Source organism: Sorex araneus, chromosome 2, assembly GCF_027595985.1.
Source record: "Sorex araneus isolate mSorAra2 chromosome 2, mSorAra2.pri, whole genome shotgun sequence".
In the NCBI taxonomy this organism is placed as follows: domain Eukaryota; kingdom Metazoa; phylum Chordata; class Mammalia; order Eulipotyphla; family Soricidae; genus Sorex; species Sorex araneus.
In genome coordinates this window covers 165677300-165690288 of record NC_073303.1, presented here as the reverse complement: position 1 = coordinate 165690288, position 12989 = coordinate 165677300, and the positions used below count along the sequence as shown (strand labels likewise).

The 12989-nt window shown below is 41.2% G+C and overlaps 2 protein-coding genes across 2 annotated transcripts in view; one reads left to right on the top strand and one right to left on the bottom strand.

Moving 5' to 3' along the window:
* NSUN3 (NOP2/Sun RNA methyltransferase 3) overlaps positions 1–12989 on the top strand; it is a 66552-nt gene that overhangs the window by 31965 nt on the left and 21598 nt on the right. The window lies entirely within an intron of this gene.
* LOC101548303 (glyceraldehyde-3-phosphate dehydrogenase-like) lies at positions 3730–4731 on the bottom strand. The gene has a single exon (XM_004607007.2). The coding sequence runs from the start codon at positions 4729–4731 to the stop codon at positions 3730–3732; it is 1002 nt and encodes a 333-aa protein (XP_004607064.1).

The following is a 12989-nucleotide window of genomic DNA, read 5'->3' as shown; positions in this document are numbered from 1 at the left end:
AAGTAATTTGTTCTTTAGGAATCAGTTCTGACATCTCCTTATTGAAGGCCTACCTGACTCTAGGACTGGGATTGATAATTAATCTCTTTATGTTCTTGCTTTATGTAAAAGTATATTGTTTGTCAGTTTTTCTGCTTGACATTTCCTCAGTACTTATCCCTCTTCAACAGAGCTATCAACCTAATGGGAGCAGATATATTGTCTTAATGTTTTTGGTATTTGACATATAGAAGGAATCAGCAAATATTTGTTCAAAAACAGTAAATTACAAGGACTGAATATTTATAATTTAGATCTCAAATTAAATTAGTACAAGGTTAACCTGACAAAAGAATGGCAATTAGACATAACTGTAAAGCAATTTAATTTGATTATATTTGCTGTCACATAACAAAAGCATGGTATTTGTGTCTTAGGTTATTACCTCTCAGTATATTTTTCTTTAAAAATATAACTAGTTATAATCACTTTATTTGATTTTATTTGGGGAGAGTGGGTGTTGGGTCACAACCGGCTATACTCAGGGTTCATTTCCGACTCTGTGCTCAAGGATGATTTCTAGCTGGCTTAGGGGACTGTATGTGCTTCTAGGGATCAAACCCAGGTCATCCACAAGTCTTACCTGCTGGACTATCTTTCTTGCCTTAGTACATTATTTTTAACATCACATAGCATTTCAATCATCGTCATAAAGATCATGCATGATCTAAACCTTATTCCTAACAAGTAAAGATTTTTATTTTTTCTCCATTTTATTCTCTCATGATCTTACTCCACAAAAGGAATGGCTTTACATCTATATTACTGTTGCAGTGTAATGCAGGCAGGGCACAAAGCTGGTTCACAGTCATGATGGATATAGGCTTTCATGTAATCATATGATTGGAAAGACCATCATAGTGACCATAATGCTGTTCTGCGTTGGCCTGCTCTGCTCCCTGGGTTTTTAGGAGATATTATATTCTTTTTTTTTGGTTTGGGGGCTATATCCTGCGACACTTAAGGCATACTACTGACTCTGAACTCAGGGATCACTCTTGGCAGTGTTTGGGGGACTAAATGCGGTACTGAGGATTGAACCCACGTTGGTCGCATGCAAAACAATTGCCCTCAGTACTATCTCCCTATCACTGTTTCATATAAAAGGTTTCTCTCTAACTTGTCATTGAATCCTTTTCACCCTTTTGTTAGAGGTTTTCACCACTAGAAGTAAAGGCTTTAAGTGTAAATATGAAAGAGAATAAGCACAATGATGTGTCTGAGTTTTGATCAAACTATCAAGGATTGGTAGTATAACTTTACTTTTATTTGGAATGAGAAATTAGAAAGTAAGCAAGCAATGCTTCCTGGACAGATATAAAGTAAACAAAGTAGCACAAAGAATATACAAAAAGAGTGTATATGTAGCTAAGAGGTCAATAAAGAAGACTTTCTTAATTGTGCAAGACTACATATTTGTCTATAAATGCCTATGAATATGATGCTCAAGATATTTTATGCCTTCCGTGATAATATGTTCATTTACTTTACCTTATTAGAAATTTTTCATATTATATTAAATAGGATAATGTTCAAAATTTGCTTTTTGAAAGATATTATCAAACCATTAATCTTGTGTAATTTTATGAATGTGTGATCAATTTCTGCTTTTTCCCCTGTTGTGATGGCTAGGGCGTTGTACACACAGTTGGCCATTTGAGGTTACACTCCTTTAGTTGTGGTCCTTCCACAGATTCTAGTTACACTGCTTACTCAGTGTTGCCATGGTGCTCATGCATGTTTTGCCAGGGTTTGCAATTCAGACTGTGGTACTCACCCAACTTTTTGACTTATGGCGCTGACACTGTCTTGCTAAGCTATATCCAGTGGTCACTTGGGTGCTAGGGATCACAGACAGCAAAACTGCTAGGCCAAGCAGTAGAGGTGCCGGAATCACAGTTTATACATGCTATGGCACTGGGGATCACACTCATGGCTCAAGCTTGCAGTGCAGGTGCCAGTCATGTCTCAGTCCCCTGTGATCATAATTTTGATAGAAATTTCTTGATGTGAAAAACGTTATATTAGCAGAAATTTGTAAACTGCCTTGAACTGTTGTGGTTAGAATTGTATATATGCATGAAAATTAATTTCTGAATGAAAACTTTACGGGAAACTACTGTGAATGATGACATGAGAAAGATCAGTAAGCATAAGAGTTTATTGAACACTTATTCTTCAATTATCCATATGGAAGTGGAAAAATTAGAATCTTCTATTAGACTCTTATCTGTCTCTGAAAATACCTTCTGAAGATGAGAATGTGACATGAATATAATATACAATTAAATATTGTCCATAAATCATTTTTTGTTTACCAGTGTCTGAAAGGCCCTCTTGCCTTTATTCACCAGCACCCCCACCAATCTCCAGCTAGTTCTGTTGACCAACTCTCCAGTTTCATTGCTTTTGGTAATGGTGTACTATTTGAATGTATACTTTCGTTAAAAAATATCTCAAACTTGACTAATAACTTGTGTTATATGTTTGTATGACATAGTCATAAGAAAATAGAGCTGGCAAATACACTGGTTTTATAATTATATACACATAGTTGTTTCAGGAAGTTGTCACGATGTTTGTGCAAGCAAAGTTACACAAATTTTATGTGGGAAAGCATGAACTGAAGAATGATTTATAGCAAAAGTATAGATCTTATTGCAGTAATGTATCATGTCAACCATTTTCTCGGAGGAAATCAATCACATTTAAAATACTGACCCCTCCTGGTTTTCCTTTTTTACTACTTGACAAGTAAAATCCAATTTGTGAACTTACTGACAAAGGAAGCTTAGATTATTTTGTAATGTCTTCAAATATTATATAAATCATCAGATAACAGTCCTAAAAAAGTGGCATTATGACAGCAAAAATTGTATTTTAAAAGAAACATTAAAAAATCACCAACATCCCTTCTGACATGCTCTTAAGCTGAAATAAGATATACCTAGTGACTGTGGAGCCTGGACCTTCATTATTGGAATAAGGTTCATTCAGATGAAGGATTTACACCAACTTCAGCTAGGTTTGTATTTGCTTCTACTGATTTCATTAACTTTGCATATTATCATCATTTACTGTCATGCGCTTGGATGATAAAGTACTGCAAGTACTGCTACTGTTTTACTATTTCTTCTCTTCTCTACTTCTTCATTGTTTGCCTTAGTGGAAGAGACAGAGATTCTGAGTTTTAAAAGTTTGATTTTGGGGAGGGCAGAAAGCACATTTCTTTTAGATTATCATCAAGAGACAAGTACTGCCCATTAAATGAAATTATTGAAGAATTATAGAAGGTCTGAGGCGACATCCATACCTGTGGATTATAGTAATTGTGTCCTAAATACATCTCAGGTGTTGAACGACAGTCATAAAATGCAATCTAGAAACTAAGAGTTTATCAACATTTTATTTTAAAAGTGAATGATTAACCATGTATGTATACTATAGGGCTAGGAGGATGGGGAGGGGAGGGGAGGGGAGGGGAGTTTACAACATCCTGTGTTTGATGGAGCATGACGAAGCCGGGCTCCATGAACCTCTCCCCTCTCCTGGGGGTCTGGGATGCAAACTTGAGGTCAGGGGTGAGGTGGGGGAGAAACTCTGGGTGTGTTGGGTGAGTGGGGAAGAACTGCCGAGACCCCTCGCTCTTCCTCTCGTGCTCTCGCCGGGGCTCCTGGGCCAGGAGTGCCCCTACTCCTTGGAGGCCATGTAGACCATCAGGTCCACCACCCTGCTGCTGTAGCCGAACTCGTTGTCATACCAGGAAATGAGCTTGACGAAGTGGTCGTTGAGGGCCACGCCGGCGCCCGCGTCGAAGGTGGAGGAGTAGGTGTTGCTATTGAAGTCGGAGGAGACGACCTGTTCGTTGGTGTAGCCCAGGATGCCCTTGAGGGGCCCCTTGGCGGCCTGCTTCACCGCCTTCTTGATCTCGTCGTACTTGGCGCCTTTCTCCAGGCGGCAGGTCAGGTCCACGACCGACACGTTGGGGACGGGGACGCGGAAGGCCATGCCCGTCAGCTTCCCGTCCAGCTCCGGGATGACGCGGCCCAGCGCCTTGGCGGCCCCCGTGGAGGCAGGGATGATGTTCTGGCCCGCCCCGCGCCCGTCCCGCCACTGCTTCCCCGAGGGCCCGTCCACCGTCTTCTGGGTGGCCGTGGTGGCGTGCACGGTGGTCATGAGCCCCTCCACGATGCCGAAGTTTTCGTGGATGACCTTGGCCAGCGGGGCCAGGCAGTTGGTGGTGCAGGACGCGTTGCTGACGATCTGCAGGTCCTTGTGGTACTTCTCGTGGTTCACGCCCATGACGAACATGGGGGCGTCGGCCGAGGGGGCCGTGATGATGACCCGCTTGGCGCCGCCCTTCAGGTGCGCGGCAGCCTTCTCCAGGGTCGTGAACACGCCCGTGGACTCCACGACGTACTCGGCGCCGGCCTCGGCCCACCGGATGCTGGCGGCGTCCCGCTCCTGGAAGCTAAGGATGGCCCTGCCGTTGACCACCAGCTTCCCGTCCTCGGCCTTCACCGAGCCCCGGAACTTGCCGTGGGTGGAGTCGTACTGGAACAGGTAGGCCATGTAGTTGAGGTCGAGGAAGGGGTCGTTGATGGCCACGATCTCCACTTTGCCCGTCATGATGGCCACCCTGGTCACCAGGCGCCCGATGCGGCCAAATCCGTTCACTCCGACCTTCACCATCGTCCGCCGGGATGTGCGGGGCTGGCTGCGCGCCGCGTCCCCCCGCGAGAGGCGGTTTCCGTGGAATGTGGAGCAACAGACCGAGGACCTGAGCTGTTGACCCTCCACGGCAAACTGGCCACACAATTAGGACGTTTCCTAGGTGCTGCGGATGTTACCGGGCAGGTAATATTTGAAGGTCCTAGGGGGCGAATTATGGAAGATAAGGTAAGATGGTTAGTAGAGGGGGAATCGTCAGCTTGCAAAGGGACAACCAAAAGTTACTCAGGCGAAGGATGGGTGTAGTTAGATAAAGGTGCATTTTACAAAATAAGTAAATGATCGGTATTTAAAATGGAAGACAACTTCCTAATGATTATTTCTAATAATGAAGTTAAAACATCTCATGAAGCATTTAGAACATGTGGGGACATGTAAAAAATAAAATAAGCCATGCATTGAAAGAAACTATGATATTGACTTGTGTTTTGACTACATATATATTTACAATAGCAAAAATCACTGGTATGTACAATTTCATACTTCGTTTACAACTGATTGTTAGCATTTTAAGTTTTAAGTGGTTATTGAGGACATACTTTTGAAATAATTGCATCGTAGTAAATTACTCATTTATGCATTTACTTATTTATTGAGGTAGTCTGATGCCTTTAAGACTGCTCTTTCCTGACAAAGTCTGATTAACGCAAGTAGTTACAGAAATATCCTAATAAAAATATACGCTTTTTGGGGGGTTTGTTTTTTGTAATGAAGGTAAGAACCTAATTACTCTATAAAGAAGAGTTTAGTTACCAGTCTGTGAGCCATTTATTTATTTTTTTGATTTCTAAGAAAACACTGCCTCAATTAAATAAAAGGTAGAAAATCTAGATATATCTTCACATAGGTTGCTCATAATTGACCTCCTTGGTAAATCACTGTATCACTGTCATCCTGTTGCTCATCGATTTGCTCGAGCAGGCACCAGTAACGTCTCCATTGTGAGACGTGTTGTTACTGTTTTTGGCATATTGAATATGCCACAGGTAGCTTGCTAGGCTCTGCTGGGCGGGCGAGATACTCTTGGTAGCTTGCCGGGCTCTCCGAGAGGGACGGAGGAAATGAACCCGGGTCGGCCTACCCACTGTGCCATCACTCAGACCTCCTTGGTAAATAGATTAAGGAACATCACTATGCTTTGAGCATATTTCCTCAGGTAGGATTGCTCTTGGCAAATGCAATCTAGGCTCTGTAGCTTTATGAAGCACAGCTACCTGGAGAACGTCAAATAAAATCCATAAGGCATGTTGGAGATATGACATGAGTCAACTACTCCCTATTAAGTGAGGTGGTTTGTGACCTTAGAAAACTCACTTATTCTGAGCCACAAAATGTACATCCAATACCTGAAGAACACTTGGGAAGCTGTGGGCTGGAGAGATAATCCAGCAGGGTAAGGGACTTACATTGTAGGTGCTGACCTGGGTTTAGGTGCCCTGTAGGGTCCCCTGAGCATTGCCAGGAGTGTTTCCTTAGGTAATTCGGTAATTTGCAGAGCCAAGAGTAAGCCCTGAGTAATTCTTTGGTAATTACTTGGTAATTTGCAAAGCCAAGAGTAAGCCCTCAGCATCACTGGCTGACGCTCACTCCTCAACCTCCATTTTTTTCCCTCCCCCTCCATTTTTTTTTTTAATAAAATAAAATAAAGCTTGGGAAGCCAAAAAAAAAAAAACTTTAAGTCTTTCCCTCTTCTTGTGTCCTTGAAATTCATTGTAAGGTGAGATTTCTAGTTCTTGTCAATATGAATTTGATTTGGTAATTCAATCCTTTGTGTTAAACTTAGCCAGCAACTCCAACCATATCTCTCTAATAAAAGTAAGAATATGATTTGTATCTGAATCTCATGTTCAGAACTCTTATTTCAGCCCTAAATCTTGCATTTTAACTAGGTAGTTATTACAACATATCAGCTATGTTCTATATATCCTCTGTATGTAAACATGAAAACATGATTTTTAATTCTTTGGTAATTGTAGCATCCAAATTTATTGGCATAAGGTAATACACTTAATTTTTTTTAAATGATAATGATTTGTAGTGTGTCCTCTTTAGTTTTCATTTTTGCTTATTTTGGTGTTTTGACCCATACCTGGCAGTACTCAAGGCTTTCTACTGGCTCTGAGCTTGAGGAACATTCCTGGCAGGGCTGAGAGTACCGTATGTGCTGCTGGGGATTGACTTGGGTTAGATGCATACAAGGCAAAGTCCTTACCTACTGTACTATCACTCTGGCCTCCTCTTTTTATTTTTATCAATTAGCCTTAGGACTGGAGCGATAACACAGTGGGTAGGGCATTTGCCTTGCAGGAGGCCGACCAGGTTTGATTCCTCTGCCCCTCTTGGAGAGCCCTGCAAGCTACCGAGAGTATCTCACCCACCCAGCAGAGCCTAGTAAGCTACCTGTGGCGTATTCGATATGCCAAAAACAGTAGCAACAAATGTCACAGAGGAGACATTACTGGTGCCTGCTCGAGCAAATCGATGAACAACAGGACGGCAGTGCTACAGTGCTACAGACAGCCTTAGCTGAGGTTTAATAAATTTTATTTTTATAATTGCATGTTCCCGGCAATGCTTAGGGGACCACCCTGTCTATGGTAGGGATTGCAGTTGGGTGGTGATTATTAATAAGTTTATAATATGTTAGGTGTTTTGTTAATTTATTGTAGTTCACTGTCATGTTATTCATTGATGTGTTAGGGGTTAAATTATTTTTCCTTAATAACTTGAATAGCTACTAGTGACTAGCAAAAAAAAATGAAACTGTGCAGGACCTGGGGAGATAAATTGGGTAAGTGCGTGACTTGCATGTGGCCAAGCTTGGTTCTGTCTTTGGCACCACACATGGGTCTCCAAGCACTGCCAAAAGTCATTCCTGAGCACAGAGCTAGGAGTAATCCCCAAGCACTGCGGGTATGGTCCAAAAATTAGGAAAAGAAAGATGAAACTAAGAAAACAATAATTGTTTTTATTATGTACTAAAAAGTATATAATATGTATTTGAAACATAGGGACACATGATATTTTTTATTTCATATGTATATATATTTATTTGTTCTAAACGTCCAATTAGTGACTTATGTATGGAAAGGTTTGACAGTTTGGCATGGGTGTTTTTGATTTTGGAGGAAGCACTATTTTTTTTTAACTGTTTTTGTATTCCTAATTACTTGGTTTTCATATTCTTTTTACCTCCTCTGAATTTTCTTTCTGATGGGAACAATGACTTTTATGTCCAAAAGATTTGGCCTAAGTCTGAAAATGCAAGATTAGGCCCACTCTATCCATCAGAAATCTTTGCAGCTCTTTCTTCTTTCACCAGAAAGGTTTTGAGGGCACTTGCCTCATTCTGTCACTCAGTACAGGTATCTGAACTCACCATGCTATTGACCTAAATGAATCACTAAAATGCTTTTAGTAAACTTTATGGGATTTTTATTCTTTTATAACCTGGCCCCTTCGGGAGTCAGAAGACTTTTTTTTTTTTATAGGAGATGGTTGTTTTCTTCCAAAGCATTGTGTAGAGCAGTGATTCTCAGCGTTTTCCTGACTGTGTCCCTTCTGACATTGTTTTTCCCCCCCTGTGCTTTCCCTCTTCTACTAGCTGCCCGTTGTCTCATTCTGCAGACTCCACATTTACGATTTTCACTTGTGACCTCACTGAGACATCCCAGGGCCCCACTGTTGACCATATAGACCCCATTTTGGAAATGCTTGTTTGGAGGAAGGTTGTTTCCAGACTCTGCTCTGTAAGGACAAAATTTCTGTAGACCTCTTCCAGGAGCCCTGTTGAGGGAAGAAGGGGGCTTGCATAGGATCTTAGTATGCCACTCCAGAAGCAGCTAAAAGCCTGTGTGAGCCCCATCAGGTTAAACTGGTAGGATTTAATTTGAACAATTTTTGTTTGTTTCTGTTGTTTTGTCTTAAGCTGTCATAAATCCGATAAGCAATCTATTCATATGCACATTGGCCAAAGACCAACATTAAATCAATGTTTATGGTTTTATTCTAAGCTTCTTTTTTTTTTTGATGAGTGCAGACATTAAATTTAATAATAAAGACCGACATTTTGAAATTTGGCAAACATAATGTGTTCTGTTGATACTTTTCAGTAACTTAAGTGGCACAAAACTGGGTTCCTTATGTTCAGTCTTAGCTGGGAGTTTTTAATTCTTTTTTTTTTTCTTTTTGAGTGACACCCGGCGATGCACAGGGCTTACTCCTGGTTCTACACTCAGGAATTACTCCTGGTGGTGCTCAAGGGACCATATGGGATGCTGGGATTTGAACCCGGGGTGGCTGCGTGCAAGGCAAATGCCCTACCCACTGTGCTATCGATCCACCCCCCAGGGAATTTTTAATTCTTAACTCCTCACCCCCTACCCATTTTTGTTAATAGTTGTGAAGATACACTAACCTTGAGATTGCCAAGTAAAAACCTTTAATAAATATTTTAAAAGTTTCCATGATCTATTCAAGGGGGATTAGTGTCATCATTGCTCTCTTACCCGTACAGTATGAAAAATATCCCTTCTTCAAGGGAAACCTACTCCCTGTGCAGGGAAGATAACTATCAGTGTTGTTTTGTATATTAGGCTGACAAAAGAATAGCTGCTGGCTATGATATTTCTGAAAATAACCAACTTGGTCATGTTTCTTTATCTTGAATTTATAGAACTTCTTTGATAATAAACAGTTTGATACCTAGAAATTTCATTACTTACTGTGAGCACAGTGAAATACCCTCAAGGCTTGTAACATAATGCATTTAAAACTGATGATCATACTGAGTAACTAGAAATATCTGTTATAGATACTTACAGTACCTGAAACTTAATTTTCAATCTGCATTTATATGATGAATTGTTACATGAGCTTCAACTTTTCACCTTAATGTTTTCTTTGGTCCTAATAGAGATGGGGATTTTTAAAAAATTTGCTTTCCTGCCCTGAATGCTGTTTGCTAGCAAAAATAGTAAACTATAACAAACAGAGTAAACTGATGACAAACAGTGGAAAAATGAAAGAAATGGGAACTACTGAAAAGGAACAAAAATAGAAGCACTGGAAAGAAATATTAGAAGCCAAAAATGTAACGTGAAAGAAAAAAGATGAAATGGTTAAAAAAAGCAAATGAAATAACTACCTGAATTGCTTAAAGAAGAAAATATATGAAATGTAGTGGAATTTAACATTTAGGAGTGGATGGAGACAAAGAATGAATAGTTTAAAGATTAAAGCTTTTTCAATATGGACGATTCTCAAAAAATTAGAAATTGAGCTTCCATTTGACCCAGCAATACCACTCCTGGGAATATATCCCAGAGAGGCAAAACGGTATAGTAGAGATGGCATATGTATTTCTATGTTCATTGCAGCACTGTTTACAATAGCCAGAATCTGGAAAAAACCAGAGTGCCCCAAAATAGATGACTGGTTAAAGAAACTCTGGTACATCTACACAATGGAATACTATGTAGCCGTCAGAAAACATGAAGTCATGAAATTTGCATATAAATGGATCAACATGGAAAGTATCATGTTGAGTGAAATGAGTCAGAAAGAATAAGACAGACATAGAAAGATTGCACTCATATGTGGAATATAATGTAACTGAGAAGTACAAGTTGGCAATGATGCAACTTCTGGCAGATATCTCTCTGGACTTAGTTACTAAAATACTAAAATACAGAAACCCAGAACTGAGAGGCCGCTAAGTGTGGTCACTCGACCTCATACCTCTTCATCCTCAGCAATGAAAAACAAATTATCTAATGCTTCCTTTTCAGCAGGTCTGACTTTAGGGGAGAGACTCTCCAAACAATAATAGTGAGTTTTGTTTAAATATTGTATGCAATCAAAGTGAAAGTAAAGTGAAATTTATTAGTTACACAGGCGGAGGGGGGGCTAAGGGCGGGGGGCTAGGGATTGGGGGGGTTAGGGGTGTGGGGGTGCGGGGTGGAGCTATACTGGGATTCTTGGTGGTGGAATATGTGCACTGGTGAAGGGATGGGTATTCGAGCATTGTATAACTGAGATTTAAACCTGAAAACTTTGTAACTTTCCACATGGTGACTCAATAAAAAAATTAAAAAAAAAGATTAAAGCTTTTTAATGCTCATAACCATTGATTAAAAATGCAATTTCACTATTATACTAATTTTTATTAATGCATCAAATGAATACCTTTTTAAAAATGATTGTTATTTTGTTCCTTTATTAGAGTGACTATCCTCCCTTTAACTCCCAAATAACTTTCCTTTTTTGTTGTTTTTTTTCTTTTTTGGGCCACACTCTGTGATACTCAGGGGTTATTCCTGGCTCTGCACTCAGGAATTACACTTGGTGCTTGGTGGACCATATGGCATGCAGGGGATCTTAACCAGGTGGCCTGCAAGCAGTGCAAATGCACTACCCACTGTTCTATCCCTCCGCCCCTTCCCTCTAAATAACTTTCTTTGAAAAATAACAACACTTTTGGTACCATATATCTCAATGTGAAAATAGTAAAAATAGTTGTCTTGGTCTTACACAGTCTTTTACTTACTGAGTAATATCAAATTGTATCATTTAATTAGGTGTAGGACCAAAGTTGCTAAGTACTCATACTCAGTAATTCACAGGATTTAAATTTCTTTAGAAGCTTACCTATGATACCAATTATGAAAAGAGAAAATAATGTCTTTTATTTTATAAGTAACTTGTTGGAGAAGGTTTGTTATTATTATTATTTTTTAATTTTATTGAATCACCATGTGGAGGGTTACATAGTTCTCAGGATTATGTCAGTTATACAATACTCAAACACCCTTCCCTTCACCAGTGCCCATCTTCCATCACCAACCCCCCCAGTATACCTGCCGCACCCTCCCACCTCCCCAGTCCCCACCCTTGTAAGTGATAAGTTTCACTTCGTTTACGCTTTATCTCAATTACATTCCATGTTTCAACACACAACTCACTACCGTTGTTGGGGTTTCCCCCAAAAAAGAAAAAGACAGTCCTATTGCCAAGGAGGCATTTGATAGTTCTCCATTGCTAAGAATATAGAGATATTAAGTCCTGCTGTTTGTTACATAACTTTTCTTTTTCCCCCTTGCCCCGAGCCACTGAGTTCACGCCTGTTTAGTTAGTAATCGCCACGCTGCCTGACAAAGGGAAAAAAAAACCAAAAAGGATGGTTATTTCCCGTCATCAGCAGGTGTGGGGCTCTGGCTTAGTTGATAGACTAGTAGAGTGTCTGCAAGCAGTTTCTGGAACCGAAGGTCTTGTGCTGGTATCGGCTCCGGCTCGAGATTCCACCAGCATCCCACTGTTCCATGTACATAATTTTTCCCCTTATATCCCATTCCCACGCCACCAGGTCTGTTTGCTTAATGGATATCACACTATGGTTGACGCCATGCCGCGTTTCTTCCCGAGAAGAAAATTTCTTCTCAGCCGGCGTGGGGATATAGCTTAGTTCAGTCTAGAGAGATAGCTACCACTTTGATTGCCTTCAATATTTCAGCAACAGACTTACTATTCTTGTTAGGATCTCCCACAAAAGTCCGACCCATTAAAAAGGAACCATTACATATTGCTGATGCTAAGATGACTTTAGGTTGCGCGGCCGCTGCCGCGGCCACGTGGTTTTGGGTTTCTGTATAAAGTCCAGGGAAAGTACAACCAGAAATAACATCACTACAAACTTTTACCCTTTTGTGGTGCTCATAAGATGGAGAAACCTAGAGAGAGGCTTGGCGTCTCCATTTTGCGCTCAGAAAGCCGAGGACCCTGCGCTGTGCTTGGGAGGAAGGGGTTGAGAGAGAGAGGTTAAAAGAATTGGGGGATGCCCGGTTCCCACTGTTTCAGCCCGCCGTGGGTTCTCCGATCCCGTGCCGGAATTAGTTCAATGGGTTGCTTGGAGTCCAAGGGCGCTTCCTTGGGCTCTTCCATCATGCTCGCTCCGCAGCAGGGTCCAAAGGGAAGCACACGTGGGGGAGGTGGGTTTAAGTATCTATCTGCGGTGGGCGGGGGTCACCGCCCCCGCCCCCTGGGGTCTCCCGCAAGCGCGCGTCCTGTTTCAGCTGGCTTGGCGTCTCCATTTTGCGCTCAGAAAGCCTCGGACCCTGCGCTGTGCTCGGGAGGAAGGAGTTGAGAGAGAGAGGTTAAAAGAATTGGGGGATGCCCGGTTCCCACTGTTTCAGCCCGCCGTGGGTTCTCCGATCCCGTGCCGG